The 21390-nt window shown below is 34.3% G+C and overlaps 1 protein-coding gene across 5 annotated transcripts in view; it reads left to right on the top strand.

The window, feature by feature from the left end:
- Positions 1-21390, top strand: part of ROBO2 (roundabout guidance receptor 2) — a 579902-nt gene that overhangs the window by 492918 nt on the left and 65594 nt on the right. For all 5 annotated transcript variants that reach the window (XM_079922998.1, XM_079922997.1, XM_079922996.1 and 2 more), the window contains exons 11-16: positions 159-321; positions 1924-2090; positions 5166-5287; positions 12342-12573; positions 15666-15790; positions 18107-18278. In XM_079922998.1, coding sequence (XP_079779124.1) covers positions 159-321; positions 1924-2090; positions 5166-5287; positions 12342-12573; positions 15666-15790; positions 18107-18278 — 981 coding nt within the window. The remainder of the gene's footprint in view (positions 1-158; positions 322-1923; positions 2091-5165; positions 5288-12341; positions 12574-15665; positions 15791-18106; positions 18279-21390) is intronic.

Genomic DNA, 21390 nt, shown 5'->3' with positions numbered 1-21390 from the left:
ATATGTAGGAAAAATCAAATATTCACTTATATACTTTTGATTCATGAAGATGAATTGCTCACTGTCTATTCAAATTCTTTAATAGACTGTTTTCCTTTTAAGCATCTTTGTCAGCTTATGTAATCAGAAATGAAGCTTTTTCTATTTGTCCCCTCTAGAGTCTGGAGCAACAATCAGTAAAAATTATGATTTTAATGACCTGCCTGGACCACCATCCAAACCACAGGTCACTGATGTTACTAAGAACAGTGTCACCTTGTCCTGGCAACCAGGTACCCCTGGAACCCTACCAGCAAGTGCATATATCATTGAGGCTTTCAGGTATGAGACAGTTCCTTTTTTCTCCATTGGGTTTTTGCTTTAGCTCCTATATCCTAAAATCTCAAGTGAGCTATCCTGCTGTTTTATTCTAAGGACATGCTTAATCAGTGCATTTTAAGAATTTATCTTTTATATCTGACTTTATTCAAGAATAGACTTTAGTTTTATTTTTCATTCATACCTTAATTATAAGATTAAATATGCATTATCCATGCCTATGTCTGTAGGGATCTGGTTATGACATAATCACTTAGCTCTTGACCATTGTAGGGATTTATCAGATGTGAATTTTGGCTTTAGAACTAAGCAGAAAATAATTTAATTAGGCACAGGCACTTTTTAAGTTATGCAACTGTTATTGAGGCATGGAAGCTTGGAATTTTACGTCCTAATAATTAGAGCAGAATTTAAAATAATTCCAGTGTTTTATGCTATATATTTGAATACGTGTATTGGCTATGCCTAAGAGAATATTAAAAGCTACAATTAAGAGATTGAGTACATGCACTTCTGATTGCTGAACGGAAAAGATATGTCCAACTGTTATTTGAAATAATTGCCGTCAATTCAAGGATATAGACTATAATTTAGCAAATACTAGTATAAAATTGTTTTATGAGAATTTGAAAAAATAGTTGTACTAATGGGAAAATGTGGCTTCATATTTAGTTTCAATGTGCTTCTGTTTGCCACTATAAATATAGTGATAGCCTCTCTCCTTTTTAAGCATTAGGACAAATCATCACTTTCATTTTAGGCTTCCCTAATCTATTAAAGTTAAGGATCGATATATAGTTTTCAAATTTCAAAACAGTGTTTTTCTATAAGTTTCATGCTTTGATGTAAAAAGACTTCTGAAAAATAAACAGACAGCCCTGAAAATCACATTTCCTCCTCATTCTAAACCAAAGCAGCATTTGACCTTAGACAAAGTGCTATAAAAGGGCATCCCATCTGCAGATGACTGTTAAAGGGTCCACACATACAGATTCAGAAATATTTCACCATTCCGAAGTGGTAAATCACAATACTGTGTAATGTACAATTTTATTAAAAATGTGACCAAGGGAAAATATTCATTACATGCTTCCTTTCTTCTTTTACAGATATGTAGTTTTAGAAGGCTCTATTATAATATTGCATGTGGAATTGATGCAAAAGAAAACACACCTTGTAACAGGAAAATGTATTGGCATAATTTACTCTGTAGTCCATTTATTCTTTCTACAGGTTAATTCTTTTCAAGGTATATATATATACATTTACGAGGACCATATTTATTGTATAAACTTGATGTTGTGATCTTGGCCTCTGTTCCTTTTACAGGTATTCATTTAGTGGCTGCTGTGCTTTAGCAAAGGGCTATCACATCTCCTGGGCTGAGTTTAATTTTGTTGTGCATGGCACTTCCGTTAGGTGGGCTCGGCTTTGTTGTTGAATAAACTGAAATCATCCAAATGTTTCATTTATTGGGCTGAACACTTCAAGCGTTGTGTGTGTGTGTGTTTAATTTTCAGCCATTAACCTTTGTCATTGATACCCAACTCCATTTCCAAGACCCTTATGACTGCTGTTTAAATGAAATTTCTGTTCATGTTTCAGCCAATCAGTGAGCAATAGCTGGCAGACAGTGGCAAACCACGTAAAGACCACCCTCTATACAGTGAGAGGACTGCGGCCCAATACAATCTATTTATTCATGGTGAGAGCCATCAACCCTCAAGGTCTCAGTGACCCAAGTGCTATGTCAGATCCTGTGCGCACACAAGGTAATTTCAATAGCTACAAACATGACTGTTTCTAGAAGGAGGCATTAAACAGATCTTTAAGGGCAAAGGGGTTGCAGGACCAAAGATAAATGTGTCTGCATTGCTTATTATAATGTTTCGCTAGACCTGATCCAGTGAAAAAGAAAACTTGTTGTTCACCTTGGTGAGTGTGTCCTCTTTCTGGAGTTGTCAGGGTCTATTTGGTAAAAAAGAAACAAAATAATTTGGTACAATTACATAGTAAGTTAAATTGGGGCTTAACTGTAGGGCTTTGCTATATTTCAAAAGAAGGAAAAATGTTCCTCCTTCTTTGAAATTAATTGTACAATAGCAAAAAGTGATCTTTAATGGATAAAATGCCCTGTTAGGGATATCAAAATTACTTCCTCTAGTTCAGGAATTGTGTTTTGATAGTGCAGTGGGTCTCAAGGTGTGGTTCCCACAGAAGCAGCATCTGCATCACCTGGGGCCACATTAGAAATGCAGATTCTCAGACCCTGACTCAGAAGCTCTGGGGATGGCGCCTGGCAGCCTGTTAAAGTGCCCTCCAGGAATGTTAATGCTTAAGTTTGACAAGCATCATTACAGTGTATTTTATTAAACCACATGTTTAAAGGAACAATTTGTTTCAGGAAGCAGTAAACCAAGCTTTCTTCCCGAGGTATGCAATGCTTTTGACTAATAAAAAACGAAACAAAACAAAAACACCCACCCAGAATATTATAAGATCAAAATGGAAGATTTCTCATCTCATCTTTCATAGCCTGCCTTCAAACTGAGAAGTTGCTGCAGTCTAGGGGTTAATATGGGATGTTGAATTACAATTTTCCTTCTTACTAGTAGGTGAAGGGAATTAATAAAATAGAAACGGTGGCTTTATTCTTTGTTACGGCTTACTTCCCACAGGGTTCTTGAGAAAGGGTTAATTATGTCTTATTTGTAAAAGGCTTTGAACAAGATATTTATAATTCAAAGTAGTATTTTTATGCTATGAAAAGCACCATACAGCCATAAAATATTATTATAATTACAATGTAGTTCGGTGATAGTAACTAGCATGCTATTATAACAGAGAAGGGCACCTTAAAGGAATCAAGTCAAATAAAGTCACCACGTGATTTTGCAACGTTGCTGACATGATGACAGTCAAGGGAGGAGGGGATGCCACTTTGCTGTTGTTCTCTAAGCAGTAATGTGATTAATTTCCCATAATGATAAAGGGACTGTAGGTAAAGAACCTGTCTCAAGAGAAGGAAAAAGTACAAGAAGGAATTTGACGACCTGAAACTGTTTCTATTTTACCTTGCCAGGATCCGGTTGCTTTTAGTGTGTCTGAATTTAATGAGTACATTAAATTATTGAACTTGAAAATGAAGAGGTGTATGGTTTTAAGTCAAGAAGTTGTAGTACCCAGATCTTTTTTTTTTTTTTTTTCTTTTTTGCGATACGTGGGCCTCTCACTGTTGTGACCTCTCTCCCGTTGCGGAGCACAGGCTCCGGACGCACAGGCTCAGTGGCCATGGCTCACGGGCCCAGCCGCTCCGCGGCTTGTGGGATCTTCCCAGACCGGGGCACGAACCCGTGTCCCCTGCATCGGCAGGCGGACTCTCAACCACTGCGCCACCAGGGAAGCCCAGGATCATTTTTGACACCACACTTTCAGCAGCTTTGCATTCTGCAAAGCACCTCTTTGCAAAGAACACTTGGCTGTGTGAGCTCTTATTTTTCAAAGATATTAAATACTGTAGAATTTAGCAATTTCTTATTTCAGCAAGGCAGCAAGTACTTGTACCATCAAAGCACAGTAGATCATAGATATATCAGCAAAGATTAATAGTATTCACATGATATTAATAATACACACACACACACACACACACACATATATATATATGATTTCTAAATCAAGTAAAACTCACTGTGTTGTCTATGTTAAGGATGAAAAAAAGTGGAACTGGAAAAAAATTACCAAAATGTAGTCCCCAATTATTTATGTTCCATCTTAAGTTAGTGCAGCCAGTTTAAGTTATGGCTGAGATATGCACTTAAAAATATTTTTGCAAGAGTGTCGCATTGTGGCCTGAGAAAAAACAAGATTAAGAAAATAAATCCTTTTAAATTGGACTTTGTTCCTTAAATAAGGTGATGGAAGAAAAAAATGCAACATAACATTGCAGTGCACCAGTTAAAGAAGCTGATTTGAGTATGTGTGAAATTCAGTGTTTGATATCAATTTGATGGATTTGGACATCTATAATTTATCTTTTTTCTTAATGGACACATAGGATGTAAACCATTGTATGGGAAGTAGAGTAGTATTTAGGCAAATGGTGACTAAGGGGTCAGAACAGTTTATGACTGAGAGTATATCATTTTAAACATTGTAATTCTTTCTCCCTCCTAGCCCCCCCATCACTTCGAAAAAATAGCAGCATGATTTTTTGTCAGATATTGGAGTACTGTTCAGAATTTATTACATAGAACATTTTATCAGCATTTTAAATTGGTCAAAATTATTTTTGTGAATTTGGGAGGGTTCTTCCCCTTCTTTCCCTCATTTTGTTTACATTTAGTAACATAATTCACTCGCAGTTCCCCTAATTACTTTCTCTTCCACACTCACAGACTGAAATAGCTCAAGGAATAGGAACACACAACCTACTAACTGGGGAACGGGATTGAACAAATTCCTCAACAGCAGTTTTCAGACCTGGCCCCATTAACTACTTGGAAAAGTCCTTCAACATGGCAACATCTGTGTAAAACTGATGTTTCTAAAGAAGTCTTTCAGCACGTACTTCATCCTTTAATAAGAAAATAATAGCTCTTTCACAGCAGTGTACTGAGTGGGGATAAGGGGTTGCATACACTTTTATTAAGATTATTTTAGTGAAGGTATCAGTTCTCAAATTATGTTCTAAAATGTTGGTACGTATATAAATATGCTTTAACATTGTCCCAAAGAGTTCTTAATTTTTCCCCTGGAATTATTTCTAATGGCATAATATTGGCTTATATAATGTATATTAGAATCCACTATTAATTTTAAAAAATTGGGAATGGTTATCCCTGTAGATATCAGCCCGCCAGCACAGGGAGTGGACCACAGACAAGTCCAGAAAGAACTCGGCGACGTCCTTGTCCATCTTCATACTCCGGTTGTATTGACTCCCACCACTGTTCAAGTCACATGGACGGTAAGTTTTTAAAGACTATCCTAATGGTAGTCTCTTTTACTCCTTTAAGAAAACAAACCAAAACAGAAAAAAGCAAACAAACAAACCAAAAAAAAAAAGGAGCAAAAACACTCACCATTTAAAGTCAAGGTGTAATCAAAGGCAAAGAAGAAACAAAACTCAATAGATAAAAGTGTGACTAGAGTAAAAACAGATCGCAATATAAACAATACGATCTGTCTCCTGAATTTTTAAATGGCCTTACTGAGATATAATTAACATACCAGAGTTAAAGTGTACAACTCAGTATTGTTTGGTATCTTTGCAGAGTTGTGCAGTCATCAGCAGAATCTGATTTTAGTACATTTCATCATCCCAAAGTGAAACCCTCCGCCCATTAGCAGTCACTCCTCCGTTCCCCTGACTTTAGCCCTTTGCAACCACTAATCTGTTCTCTGTCTATATAAATTTGCCTATTTCTTCCATGTGAATGAAGTTATACAATATACGATCTTTTGTATCGGGCTTCTTTCACTCAGCATGATGTCATTGAGATTCATCCATGTTGTAGCATGTATTATTAGTACTTTGTTCCTTTTTATTATAGAGTAGAATTCCATTGTATAGATGTATCACATACATCTGTTTATCCATTTATCAGCTGATTCATCTTTGAGTTGTTTCCACTTTTGACCATTATGAATGATGGTGCCGTGAACACTTGTGTACACATCGACGTATATTTTCATTTTTCTTGCGTATACTTAGGAATTGTTGAATTAAACTCTCTGCTTAACGTTTGGATGAACTGCCAAAATGTTTTCCAAAGTGGTTACACAATTTTATGCTCCCACAAGCAATATTTGAAGGTTCTAGTTTCTTCCACATCCTTGCCAGTTTCTCTTGCATCTTATCCTGTCCTTTTGATTATAGCTGTTCTAGTAGGTATGGGTGGTATATCACTGTGATTTTAATTTACATTTTTTTAATGACTAGTGTTTTGAATCTTTTATGTGCTTATTGAGCATTTGTATATCTCCTTTAGAGAAATGTCTGTTCAAATTCTTTGCCCATTTTTAACTTGAGTTGTTTGTCTTCTTATTATAGTTCTATAATGTTCTTTACATATTGGATACAAATCCTTTATCAGATATATGATTTGTAAATATTTTCTCCCAATCTGTGGGATTTTTTTTACTTTCTTAATGATGTCATTTGAAGCATAAAAAATTTTATTTGAAGTTCTCTTCTAAATATAAATCAATCATCTTCACATTCTTTTAGCTGAATGTCATCCAGCAGTACCAAGAAGAGTATTTAATTTTAATAATTTGACATATGTAGTAAAAAAAAATTAATGGGTTTTAAGAAGTAGATTGATATTTTAATATATGCTAAGAAAGTCCAATTCCAAATTCCATGCATTATTAAATGTCAACCTGCCCACTGTTATTTCAAAATACAAATGTTTTCATCGCATGATAGTCACTGAAATGAAAACAAGAAATAGCATAAAAATAGCCATATTACTCATATTAGAGGATATTAACCCTTGTATATGTATTTGTGTCTATGTGTGTCTGTTTTGTGAAGAGCCAGATAATGTTCTTCCCTGTGCCTAATACAGTTTTTGCCAACTTCTCATTTATGCCTGAGATCTCTTGCCGCTAAAAATCCATGGGGATGGTAAAAGGGCAGTTTTTTAAAACCCCCCGTATTTGTGCTAGATCTTGTATGTTGTGTAAGTAATGGTCATTTGAGTCATGGATATCTAGAAAATTTTCACTTTAATTATAATATTAGAATTATATCCATCATAATTAATTAGAAAGAATTATATTAATTAGAAAGTATTTATAATTATGACTATTAGTTTTGTTATTGTTTTTGTGGTAGTAGAAGAATGACTGTAAGTTAAAAAAAAAAAATGGATTTTTCCCCCTTAGAATCCAAGTTTCTTTAGGGAACTATTTCACCCATTTCCATCAATTCCCTTAACAAAAGTAGTTGAAAAAGGAAAACCAGTTATTTTTCGTCAGCTCTTAACTAATTATGTTTGAAATATGAAACGCAATGAAGAGAATTATTCCAGCGTCCTCTTATTAATAAAACCATTGAGCAAACATAGTTCAACAAGCATTTTTTGAGGACCAGTTTTGTACTAGATGTGGGGAAACACTGTATAAAGAGACACAAATCTGCTTGAGAAAAACATGGGAATTCTTAATGACGGTACACAGGGATAAGGGCCATAACTGTATGTACACATTTTATAAACACAGGTTTCAATCAAAGAGGAAGTGATTAACTCTATCCTCAGGCATCAGAAACAACATTATCACTTATCTACATCTATACGGGGAAATATAGAGGCATTATTTATTTGAACAGAGGAAACTAAATTAACATTTAAGGCTGTTTTCTCCAGTTCTATAGACTTGTAAAAGGAAACCAATGCAGACAGGTTGAACAGTGTTCCCAGTATCCTACAACTATTTACAGGTAAAGATAGGATTAGAATTTCCTTACTTTAAACCTACTTTTTGTGTTTTTCACTTTAAAGATAAACTATAGACAAATATTTAGTTGAAAGAAATACCTTTTAACTGTGGAATTTCAACATATGATCCTGGATGGGGCACTTTACTTCTTAAACCACACTAGTCAAACGTTTAGTGAGTACCAAACTGGGTAATGCTTTAACAAAAAATAAAACTAAATTTTAAGAGTAATTATGATTATTTAAGATTACATTGTTTCCAATTTTATTTTTGATTTAATTTCACATAGACTTATTCTGTTTTCTGCATATAATGGTTTCTATTCTTCTGCTCCCGTGAAGGGAGTATAATGACCTCATCATTTTTCCAATGGCACAGAAAGGATATCATCTGACATGGCTCTTCCATCTTTCTGTAGCTTTGGCTAGATACCAAACAAATAAAGCCAAGGAAAGGGTTATATTTTTAACAACAGATTTTTCCTCATTCTCAATTGAAAAAGTCTTTTCTGCTTTGTTGTGAGTTTTGAAGGGGTTTCTTTTTTAAGCTGCTTCTAAATGTGGAAATTATTTGGGTAAGAATCAAAGTCATTATGTTTATGAAGTTAATCACTGTAAAAGTCACTGAATTTAAAAGAATAAATCAAATTAGATAAGAATTTCAGATCAGTAGTCTGGGAGTTCTTCCAGGAGAGGGACCTTGTCATATTCATCTCTATATCCCAAGAAACTTGTCATTTCTAGTTTGCATATCTCTATCCCTCATGAACTTGTGTTCTGAGAGTCCAAAGTTCGTGTTTTCATTTCTGTTTTTTCAGAACAAAGCATTCATTATGAAATACTTTTTCAGTAACTGTCTGTTGAATGATCAAATCAGTTGTTTTCATACATTTTAACTTTTTACTTTAAAAAAGAAACCATTCAATTATATCACAAATTCCCCACGAATTTGTAGTTACACATGAGATAAGTATATATTTCAGAGGTAAATTTTAGTGAAATAAATTTAGGCTGGAAGTCAGATCAGTTGCCAAAGAAATTGTAACCAAATATTTCATTTTCATGTCATATTTTCAACTTGCTAAATGTGTATGTTCTTTGAGTTATAACACTGTTAGTATTTGAGTTATAGACATGTTGATGTTTGAGGGAAGAAATATATTCACCAGCCCATGTATTTCGATTAGGGGTCAGCTGATATGGTTTATCAATAGTTGGCAGGATTCTATTACCAAACACATAGGATGTTTGAACTGGAAAGACCATCTGCCTGCCCCACAAGTCTAATCTTGAAGCAACAATACTTAACAAAAGCTACTTTCTAAAAGTGACTGCTGTTATAATAAGGGTAGGTAAAAATGATGAAAATGGCTGTTTTACAAAGAAAGTAGCAATAAATCCCTTATTTTAAAATCATTATTCTAGTTTTTTCGTGTGTGAGTGTTTTGTTTTTATTCAAGGACAAAAAGGATTATAGGCTCCTTGCCCCTTAAACATCACAGCTACTGGAGTTGAAAGAGTGTTTTGGCGAACTTGAATTTCAGAACTCAATTAAACCCAGATCAGTTACTTAGAAGGCTAAGCCCACCAAAGGAAATTCAATTTGAATTTTCAGTATAGATGGAATTTTTAAAATTGAAATGATAGATATTGAGCATCTCGCTTTAAACCTTTTAATGAAAGTGCTGATTTGAGGGCCACATATGGGCCCCCATTTTTAGTATATCCCGTACGTAACAATGCTTTATCATTGTACAGCTCTAAAACTTGCAGAGTGCTTTAAACTGTATTAGTCATTTAATTGTTTCTGTGCCCTTGTAATATGCGTATTATTTGAGCAAACTAAGTAAACTGAGGCTCAGAAAGTTTAAAAGGCTAAGCTGTCACTTAATAGAGACCTTGTGACCTGAAGACTGAAACTCTCTTCACTTCACATGTTCCTTAAGACAATTCATTTGTATTCAGATACCAGAAAATACCAATTTTTTAAATTCTATAAGCCCATGCATGGATTTGTGGCTGGACTCTGATTATAATCAACTCTAAAAGAAAATCCTCCATCTTATAACTAGAATGTTAATAAAACTAGTGACAAGCATAAGGTTTAACTCAAAAGTGACCACTTGTCAAAAGGTGCTCCAAAAGTCAGTGCTGTAGAGCACGTATCCACTAAAAATCCCACCTATTTTTTAATAGGTAATATGCAGCATTTTCATTTTTGCTTTCACCTGCAACAACAAATTTCCTTCTGAAAAGAATGTATAGCAACCGCGCAAAATCAAGTTAAACTATTTAGCTATTAAGTAGGCCATTAGAATACACTGGTTGAAGGCAGTGTACACTGAAGTGAGCAAAGCAATGTTGTGTAGTAAACATTAGCTTCATAAAGTCCTAAAACACTTAATTAATGAAAACCAAACATGGATAAAACCAATTTACCCTGATTTACAGACTCCCTTCATCTGGAAACAGCTGCTTAATGTCCTTCTTAAAAACACAGCTTGCTTCTTTCAGTATTAACAAGCTATTATTGTGAGTTATGTCTTTCTTTCAGTATATAAATTCACTTAAAGTGAATGCAGAGAAGTTTATAAACTGCAAGCTTAATGTTGTTTTAACATATGCTGCAGGGATTTTTTTGAACATTGACAGTTTTGATGAAAGGCATCTCTCCTGGCTCTCATAAATTTACCTTTTTGCTTTTTACTTGCCTTGTTTTATAATGTCAGAACAACTTCTGCTTTTCAAAAAATATGTATTTTGGTATGAACACAAACTGGTAGCATGCATTAGGATTCAAAGATCATGAGCTTTGGTATCAGAACCGAGCTTACTTTTCCTTGACATAACCTCATACAAGTGTAGCACTAATTCCACAAATCTTTGAGGGTTAGAAAACTGTCAGGTGGGTGAAGGAATTCTTACTTGTTGAGACTCATCTGTGAAACTGGAATTAGCTATACTTAGAAACACACATGCTCATGCTTACCAACTTTATGGATTTTTCTAGCTTGGACATTGTAAATACCAAAAAAAATGTCCCTTTGTTTCACTGTATTTTGATTGAGGTTCTGTATTTTTTAATTTTCTGTCTTCACTTTAAAAAGTATTTTAAAATGCTGCAACTAATGAAGAAATGCCAGAAGTTAATACATGAAAGAATACCTTTTGTTTATTATGTGTTAACAGTTGGATCAAGACATTTTTAAAAAGCTGAAGTAACCGTTTCCATCATCACCTTCTTTATTTCCTCTCTCTCCTCAACCTTCCTAAAATGAGGTTATTCCATCTCTTCTCCATTGAATTTTACACTTTATTTGACAGTGAAATATGTCAAGTTAAAGGCTTCTTAAAATATGGCTACTAAACTATAGCATATGGAATATTAATTGAAGAAGGTGCTGTGATAGTTATATTTGTCAAGCATTTCTAAAAAATGGCAAGACATTAAAAAAGTTTAAAAAGCTAAAAGTTCCTTTATCCCTGAAATGAAACAATGGTAACTCCAATAAAGACGGTTCAATAAATGTAAAACAAGAACTTGTTTTTTGATATTTTTTGATATTTTGATATTGGTTTTCAGGTTCCAAATCTCAGATTTTTATTAAAAACAGCTGCTTATCCTCTGTACCTCAAATGAATGAAAGGATCAAGAAAGTTGTCAGGTTGTGCCAATAGTGGGATATTGGAGGAGCCAGAAGTTGATAACTTAATAAATGTCTTTCATTTAATATTTGTTAATGGGTATAAGCTTTTCATATGCATTTAAAACAGACGCTCTGGCGCCACAACTCTCGAGTCTCTTTCATATGCTTCCTTCAGCTACAGGAATTTTACACATTCTGTTCCTACTCTTCTTCCCCTAAATAAGTCTTACTTTCCATGCAGACCTCAGCACTTGTTCTTCTTCCAGGAAACTGTCTCCCCTTCCTGACCACTCAGCTTCCTCTCCACTCTAGGCTTTCTTAGCTCCTAGTACAACTCACTCATAATATCTGCGTATGCTTATTTGTTATGAATGTAACCTGCCCATTGTTTGAGTGATCATTAAATAATGCCCACCTTCTACCTGAATTCTATGCACCATGAGGCCTGGGACTGACTCTACTTTCATTCTCCAGTTTTACCCTCAGAGTTAACAGAATAACTGGCACCTCTTAGTAGGAACTCAGAAAATGTTTGAGTGAGTGAAGACATTAGTGAATGAACAAGGGATGAGAATGGAGATTCTGGACAAATAGCACACTACATATAAAACCACAAAAATGAGAATTGTTGACTATAAAAAAAGAACAAACAGACGAGCAACAAAGCTAGAAACATTGGCATGTCTAGGCCTTGACAGGCTTTTGTGCTAATCCAAAGAATTTGAATTAATTGAGTATCTTAGCTGCTATGAAGTATTTTTAACAGGAGAGAATGTTGTTCCACTCTTCATTTTGGAAATAACAACTCAGGAGCAACGTGAACTCAGAACTGGAAAAGGATATTAGAAGCAGGGAGATGAATTAGAAAGCCATGGCATCACTCAGACACTTCCATTTGGTTTCAAAAGTCTTTTGCTTTGTTTTTCAGGTTGATCGCCAACCCCAGTTTATTCAAGGCTACCGAGTGATGTACCGTCAGACTTCAGGCCTGCAGGCTACATCAACATGGCAGAATTTAGATGCTAAAGTCCCGACTGAGCGAAGTGCTGTCTTAGTCAATCTGAAAAAGGGGGTGACTTATGAAATTAAAGTTCGACCATATTTTAATGAGTTCCAAGGAATGGATAGTGAGTCTAAAACAGTTCGTACTACTGAAGAAGGTCAGTATTCAGATTTCTAACATAAACCAAACTTAAACCATAATGAAATCAATTTCTGTTGAAGTTCTAGTTTATCATCTTCCTTAGAAGGGTAGCAAAAGACATTCTAAAAGTCAATCCAGGAAGTATCATTTTCTCCTTTTATTCTGAGAATTTCATAGAATCTAACAACTCAAAAAGATGACATTCAAGTAGTTTGAATTTTCCTTAAGGAAACATTCGCTTCAAATCTTGTTTTTCAGTGCACTGGAATTTGATTATAATGTTTTCCTATTTTTTTTTTTTTACACATGGATTTAAGACATTTGGCTTCATTAAAGGACAGGCTAATGGAAACCCAAGTACACAGGCTGTTCTTTGTCTCTCTTTGTTTGGGTAGAGTAAAGCATGACATTTCCTTTCATAAGCCTGCTTCCCTACGGGCTCTGCCAGTCTGATTCATAATTTCTAATCCGGAAGGCCCCTTGCATGTTTGCAGCAGCATTCTTCTTAGTGATGTTCCCTCTCCCTCTTCCCTTTGTAACTTTTCTTACCTGTAGATACTTTTAAAGTCAGTCTGTGATGGACATGAAATTAATGTTGGTCTCAACCAGACCATTTTCTAGCGTCTCCTTCCCTAAACTAGAGGTTTATAATGAATGCTATCATCAACGTACAAAAAATCCGGGCTTCCCTGGTGGCGCAGTGGTTGAGAGTCCGCCTGCCGATGCAGGGGACGCGGGTTCGTGCCCCAGTCCGGGAAGATCCCACATGCCACGGAGCAGCTGGACCCATGAGCCATGGCCACTGAGCCTGCGCGTCTGGAGCCTGTGCTCCACAATGGGAGAGGCCACAACAGTGAGAGGCCCGCGTACAGCAAAAAAAAAAAAAGAACAAAAAATCAGATACCAACTATAATAAATTCCTCCCTTTTCTGCTTTTGTACTAATTTTATGTACAAAACCATATTTTATATAAATCAATATAAGAGCAACCTTAAGAAAATGTGTGTAGGTTGTTCATGGTAACATAGATGTACATGTTTGACCAAAGAACTTTTAAATTATACATATCTTATAGTAAGCAACACAGAGAAATTTTATCTTCATATTGGTTTACAGTGTGCTATACTGATATGAGCTGAAGTGCATATTTTTAAAGGCATCATTAGTCTACCTTTAAGATTTGTAAAGAAAATAAATTAATAATAGGATCTTCATCCCCCATTAAATTTTACTTTATGTGGATAATGTGTAGAACTAATGAGTGGGGTGGGTCCATTTAATACAGAATGCTACATTTGAAGCATATTTCCAAAAATCAATTTCACTGCAGTTAGACTTTTCCTCTAGACTAGACATTTGTCACCATTCGGTATACGTTCATCTCCGCTTTCTGTGGCCTTCTGAAGGGAACAAACTGGAACTCAGCTGGGCTTGTCTGGGAGCAATGAGTGGGTTCTTTCACATCTGTGTAATAATTGACAGGTCAGGAAATAGGCACGGTGTTCTCGCCAAGCCAGCGGTAAGGCAGATGAGAAGCCAGCTCTCCAAAATGTTACTTTTCAATGAAGTCTACTTAATAACTACAAAACTGGTAGGCAAATGGTTGGATTGATGTCATTGTGCCACATTTTGGAGCAACCTTATCACACAGAGGAGTGATAAAGAGCAGTATGGTGGTAACGTGTCTGTGTGTGTCTTACACTCAATGCAAAGATGACTACACCTTAGTGAAATATGCTGTGACAGATTTATCAAACGTGGGAAACTTTATTGATCGGCTTTTTTTTTTGGAGGGGGGGCTGCGTTGGGTCTTTGTTGCTGCACGCAAGCTTTTCTCTGGTTGTGGCGAACAGGGTCTACTCTTCGTTGCAGCGTGCGGGCTTCTCATTGCAGTGGCTTCTCTTTGTTTTGGAGCACGGGCTCCAGGCACGTGGGCTTCAGCAGTTGTGGCACTTGGCCTCAGTAATTGTGGCTTGAGGGCTCCAGAGCGCAGGCTCAGCAGTTGTGGCGCACGGACTTAGTTGCTCCGTGGCATGTGGGATCCTCCTGGACCAGGGCTCGAACCCGGCTGCCCTGCCTTGGCAGGTGGACTCTTAACCACTGCGCCACCAGGGAAGCCCCCATTGATAGTCTTTTAAAATATGTTTTATGTTTCAAGTGTACACGTTTTCAAAGAACTAAGTTGTGTAGTTGTGAAAGCATTGATCTTATATGTAAAAATTCTTTTGTACCACAAGATTATCTGAATTTTGCTTTAACTGTTAGTACTTTGATTTGTTTTTTCCATAAAGGAAGAGAACTGTAGGAAATTAAAATCTGTCCATTTCACATTTGATCCAACATGAACTGTTTTCATTTATATCATCAGAGTTCCTTGTTCATCAATATAAAATAAGTTTTAAATCTTAAATTATGGGTCAATTTATAACAGTCAATTATTTTTCTCAATACGAAAACAGAAGTGTCTTTTTTCTGCATTGGTGAAATTTATAGCTGTGTTTCTGTTTTTATGTATTAAACGCAAATCAGAACAAAACAAAAAGATTGTCAGTAATGCTACCACTCAGAGATAATAACATAAAATTTTGGAATGCATCCTCTCAGAACATTTTTGATAGCAGTGTTTTTTTGTTGTTGTTGTTTTTTGTTTTTTGTTTGTTTGTTTTTTAAAAAGCGAGCCTATTAGAGTCAAAAGAACCGAAGTTCTAGAATCAATCAGGCATACCTGGGTTCAAATTCTCCCTCATTATTTGACTTAGCTAAGTCTTCAGTTTCCTTATCTGTAAAACTGAGATAAGAGTTGTTTTTATTTCCTGAGGTTATTATGAGAATTAAATCTTACTCTTACCTCAGTTCTGGGCACATAGGAAACATTCATTTGAATGTTAGCTGTTAAATTTATTGTTGAGGACATATTACCATAGCTGTTGTATTTACTTTAATCTATCCATTATATTTAAAGGATTTTTTTTTAAACTGTCACTGTTAATTCAGAACTACTGGAAACCAGACCTTCTTGCATTTTGTCTTTATATTCATATTCTGTAAGCAGTCTTAATGTACACCAAGACTTACAGTTTGTGTTCATTCTAATCACTTCCTCTGCAGCCCCAAGTGCCCCACCACAGTCTGTCACTGTGCTGACTGTTGGAAGCCACAATAGCACAAGTATTAGTGTTTCCTGGGATCCTCCTCCCCCTGACCATCAGAATGGAATTATCCAAGAATACAAGGTAAGGCCCGGATGAAGAAGGAAAGTTCACAGGTAAAAGTGCCCAGAGAAGTCTCAGGGTCACATGGAGGGGGAACATTTCGAGTGGCCCTCTTATTGAGTTTGAGTGTAAAGTAATATTTTATATCTTTGTGTGACAGGTAAAGAAGCAAATGCATAGGATGCATAGAACCTAATTCCAAGGTCACAGATAACACAAACTCAGTTGGACACGCAAACCATAAGAATGCAGCGTTGTTGTTGTTGTTTTTTTTGTTTGTTTTAATAATGTGATTGCAGAACCTCAGGGATTTAGAGAGACAGGGTAGAGGGTAGATAGTGAAGCCCTATCCTAGGGAGTGCCTTTATCTTTGTTATTAGATTTCTGTGTAATGGGACTTAGAACAGCTGTTTTTAAACTGTATTCTCATAAAAAAGATGCTTCAGGAGTTTAAAGAGTTGAGATGGAGATAAGAGGGTGGGCAGTACCGCCTCCCACTGTAAATTCTGCTTTTACCAAGTTATTGGTAAAAGGTTCTGTAAAATATTTCATTTGAAAAAAGGGAGCCATTGAAAAAACAAATTGTGAAAAACTCTTATTTTTCAATTGATGAGTTTGTTGCTATTTGGAAACAGTATATATTCGTTGTTTCTTCACCATCATTTGAGCAACATCACTTAAGAATCACAAGTTGTCTAACTTTGAGAAATAAGGTTCTAATTAATTGTGATGTGATTAGACCACATGGGAGAGTAAAACACCTCATTAAATCTTGTAAAAATTTAAAAACTATGCTTTTTTGCTATTAATAAATTTTTATAGAAATCTGATAATAACATACTAAGTAGATCTATTAGAAAAGAAAACTAGACACCCCACCTCACCCAGGAAATTCATAGTTGGTATGTGAAATTAAGCTGAATAATTTTACTCAAAACATTGTTACTTCTAGGAAAAAATGTGAAAGTTAAAGTAGAATTTTCCTAAGTTAATGGTTAAGTTACTGAAGCAAATGGACTAAATTTGCATAAGAATTTATTTTAAAATTATTCCCATCACATTATAAAGAAATGTGAATAAGAAAATAAGAGTAAGTGCTTTTACAGTAGCATAATTATATAAAATCAGAAATTTTATAAGTGTTAGGACACATGGTTTTAAAAGCAAAACATTATCTACCCTGGAGTGTGTGTGTTTTTTAATGAGTTTAGGATTTTACTTTTATATCATCTAGGACTAAATATCTTCAACTTCTATTTATTTAAATATTGATTTTTTTCCACAACATGATAATTTTTCATAAGTTGTAAATTTTCTCACTCATATGAGATTGTCCTATTTTGGTAAAAATGTGTATATTTTGGTAAGGGCTAAATAACCCTTCACTAGTAACTTAGGTTTCATAGACTAAATAAAAGACATTTGCAATTCAAAGGCACTCTTTTAAAGAAAAAGTTTCAGGAACTTACCTCTTTCAGAAACAAGCAATGTACGTGTCCCCATGTAGATTATAAATACTGTATAATAGAAATACAAATAAGTACACACAGTAGAATTTTTTATAACACATTTTACAGTAACAGATTTCCATATCCCAAAAGAATGTATGACTTAAAATTTGATTCTTATTGGAAGTACAAGCCTAGCATCCCTCACATCAGTGTTTAAAGACTTCCCACCACTCTGTTCTCATGCATGTGTATGTATGTATAGATATGTTTTGATCAATATTAAGATTTGTTACTGTCAGTGTAAATATTGGCTTTAATTTTATCTCAGTCAATACCTATAACTTTAGTCAATTAATCTTGTTAACCACTTCTGTGTAAGTTAATATTTTCTTAAATGAAATATAAATTACTTCGATGTGCACCTATATACTTTGGATACTACAACTCATAATCACCATATTTTTAATAATTCTTTGCATAATAAATCTTGATAAATAAATTAAGCAGAGGAATTTGTGTGTTTTAATCCATACCTAAACGCCATTTGTAATCAAGGACCACTTTCCAGACCTTGCAGAGGTGCTGAGGGAATCATTGTACTATGAGCATTCAGTGTTGATTGTAAAATATAAAGGAATGCTGCATAGTTTTAGCTTCTTTTGTTGTTCTTTAATACACGCACACACATACACAGACACACACACCTATATATATATACATACATACGTATATATATAAACAGCAGAAATTAGGCTTGAGAAAATGTCATTTACAAATACTTCTATAAGACTAGAAAATAGATTGGTCTCTACTAAAAGATTGAATCAATTATAATGAACTAATTACCAGAAAAAAATAATTTGATATTACCTTTACATTTCTATAGATCTGGTGTCTGGGGAATGAAACACGATTCCACATCAACAAAACTGTGGATGCAGCCATTCGATCTGTAATAATCGGTGGATTATTCCCAGGGATTCAATACCGGGTAGAGGTTGCAGCTAGTACCAGTGCAGGAGTTGGAGTAAAAAGTGAGCCACAGCCAATAATAATTGGTGAGTACCAATCCATATGATATGTGTTTTAGAATCAGTCAACTGGTAACAAGGTAGATTATTTTTTTGAATCTACATCCCAACAGTGGAAATACAGTAAATAATGAGTAATAAATGCACACATCATATAGGAAAATAAACTGACTAGAGCTTCTAACAAAATGTTTAGCAATTGCTTATGCTCTTAGGATTTCCACAAACTTCTTAAAATCATAATCATTAAGAGTTTACATGCTGAAAGTTGGTTTGAAAATTATTTTTAATCTATAGTTTCATTTGTAATTTTGATGCCTTTGAAATACAATAGGAAATGAGGCAGTTACTGAAGAAGGCGCATTATGTTTCAAATCTGTATACCTCCTCTTAGCCAGAAAAATGTCAAAAATTAACCAGAAACAGGCCAAAAGAAACTAGTAATCCAAATAAACTATCCCAAAGACAAAATCCCTATTCAATCTACTATCATCATTACAGAAAATTGCTTCCTATCACCATGGATTATGTTTGACTTTTCTTGAAATATATATAAATGGAATCATACAGAATATAATATTCTGTGTCTGGCTTCTTTCACTAAACATAATGTTTTTGAGATTCTCCCATACATATATTATGCAATTCATATGTTTTATTTCTGAGCAGTATTCAATCATGTGAATGTATCGTATTTTGTTTCTCTGCTTTTCTCTTGAGAGAATGTGTAAGAAGATTTTTTGAGGACATATGTTTTTATTTCTTTTGGAGAATTACCTAGAAGTGGAATTTCTGGGTAACAGCACTGATGTAGTTTGACTTTATAAGGAACTCTAAATATTTTTTTCAAATTGTATAATTTTATACTCTCACTGGGACAGAATATGACTTCCAGTTTTTCTGCATCCTCACTGACATTTAATGTTGCCATCTGTCATTTTAGCCATTTCAGTGAGTGTAAGAGTCCCTCATTGTCATTTCAACTTCAATTTTCTTTGATGACTAATGATGTTGAGCAACTTCACATGTGCTTATTGGCCATTCACATATTTTCTTTTGTAAAATTTCCAAGCCTTTGCCTTTTCTAAAATGGTGTCATTTGTCTCTTGTTACTAAGAGGAGTTATTTGTATATTTTCAATATAAATTATCTGTCATAGGTTGTATCACAAATATTTTCTCCCAATTTATGGCTTTTTAGTCCTTTTCTTGATAGTCTTTTGATGAGCAAAGGTTTTCAATTTACATAATCTATAATTTATCAAATTTTTCTTTCATGTTTAGTACTTTCTAAGAAACTATGTCCTAATCTAGATAGCAAAGATATTTTCTTCCAGAAGCTTTATAGTTTTAGCTTTTATGCATAGCTTTTATAATTCATCTTAAAGTAATTGCATGTGATTTGAGGGTTGAGGCTTATTTATTTCCATATGTAAAATCAAAATGCATAGGTATCTTTCACTGAAAAAACTTTCCTTTCTCCAGTTAACTATATATGTGTGGATCCATTCCTGGATTCCCTGTATGATTCCATTTGTTTATATGTCCATCCATATGCCAAACCACAGTGTCTTGATTACTAATAGCTCATAGAAAGTCCTGAAATCAGGTAATGTGAATACTGCATCATTTTCTTCTCCAAAATTTTTTTGACTGTTCCAGACCTTTTGCTTTTCCATATACTTTTCAAAACAGCATGTCAGTTTCTACAAAATTATGTTGGAAGAAAAATTTGGAAAATTTTTTTCTACAAAATTATGTTGGAAAAATTATGTTTAAAAATACAGTGGATCTATACATCAAATTGGAAAGATTAAACATTTTCATAGTCAGTCTTTCTCTATGGGAATTTGATGTACTCTCCATTATTTGTCTTTATTTTTCTCAACAATATTTTGTAGTTTTCAGCATATGGCCTTAACATATATTTTGTTAAACTTTTTCCTATTTAATGTTTTTTACACTATTACAAGTGAATTTATAAAATTCCCTTTTTCAACTACTTTATGTTATATATAAATTTATCTTTATGTATTTCCCTTTTATCTTATGGCCTTACTAACTTCACTCACTTATTTTAATAGTTGCAAAATACTTTTTCTGAGTGTATTCAGATAATCATCTATTTTCTTTCTCCTTATTTGTGTTAATATGATAAATTCTATGGTTTCAAAGGTAATTAAACCTGGCATTCTTGGGATAAATCCCACTTGGTCAGGATATATTATGCTTTTTACAGATACTAGTGGATCTGATTTGCTAACATTTAGTAAAGAATTTTGCATCTATGTTCATGAGGGATATTGATAGGTAGTGTTCTTTTAATGTGTTCGTCAGGTTTTGGAATCAGGGAGGCTAGCTTTAATGGGTTGGGAAGTATTCCTTCCTCTTTTACATTCTGTAAGAGTCTTGGTAGGCCTGGTCCTATTTCTTCCTTAAACCTTCTAGAATTCAATGATGATATCTGTGCCTAGAGTTTTCTTTGTGAATTATTTTTATTGTTATGAATTTACATTTATTCAGATATTTTTTTCTTCTCTGTTGGTTGTGGTAAATGGATTTTTGGTGTTTGCCCACCAATGAATTTGTCTAATCCATCTAAATTGTTGAATTTATTATCACATGTTTATTTGCAGTATCTCCTTATTTGTAATCCCTTTAATTGTAATGTTTGCAGGATGAGTAGTAATGCCATCTCTTGTATTCATAAGTACTGTGGATTGATGCTCTCTCTCTCTTCTCCTTTTTCGTTGCCCCCTACCCTCTCTCTCTCTTCCCTCTCTCCAACTTTAATCTCGATAAGGATTTATCAATTTTATTAATCCTTTCAGTGTACAAATTTTGGCTTTGTTAGTTTTATTTGTTTTCTAATTAAGCGATTTCTGATATTTATTTCTTCTGCTTACTTTTATGTTGCTTCTTAAGATAGAAACTTATATCAATGATTTGGACCTCTCTTCTTTTCTAATACAAATATTTAAAATTATAAATTTCCCTCTAAGCACTTCTTCAGCTGAATCTTACAAATTTGATGTGTTATGTTTCCATTTATCATAAAGTTGAAAACACTTTTCACTTTCCCTAAAAATTTTTGGGTTTTGCAGAAGTTATTTGGAAATGTGCTATTAAATTTCCAAATG

This window comes from Stenella coeruleoalba, assembly GCF_951394435.1.
Source record: "Stenella coeruleoalba genome assembly, chromosome: 5".
NCBI lineage: Eukaryota > Metazoa > Chordata > Mammalia > Artiodactyla > Delphinidae > Stenella > Stenella coeruleoalba.
The sequence above is the reverse complement of the archived record's forward strand: the minus strand, read 5'-3'. Positions and strand labels throughout refer to the sequence as shown.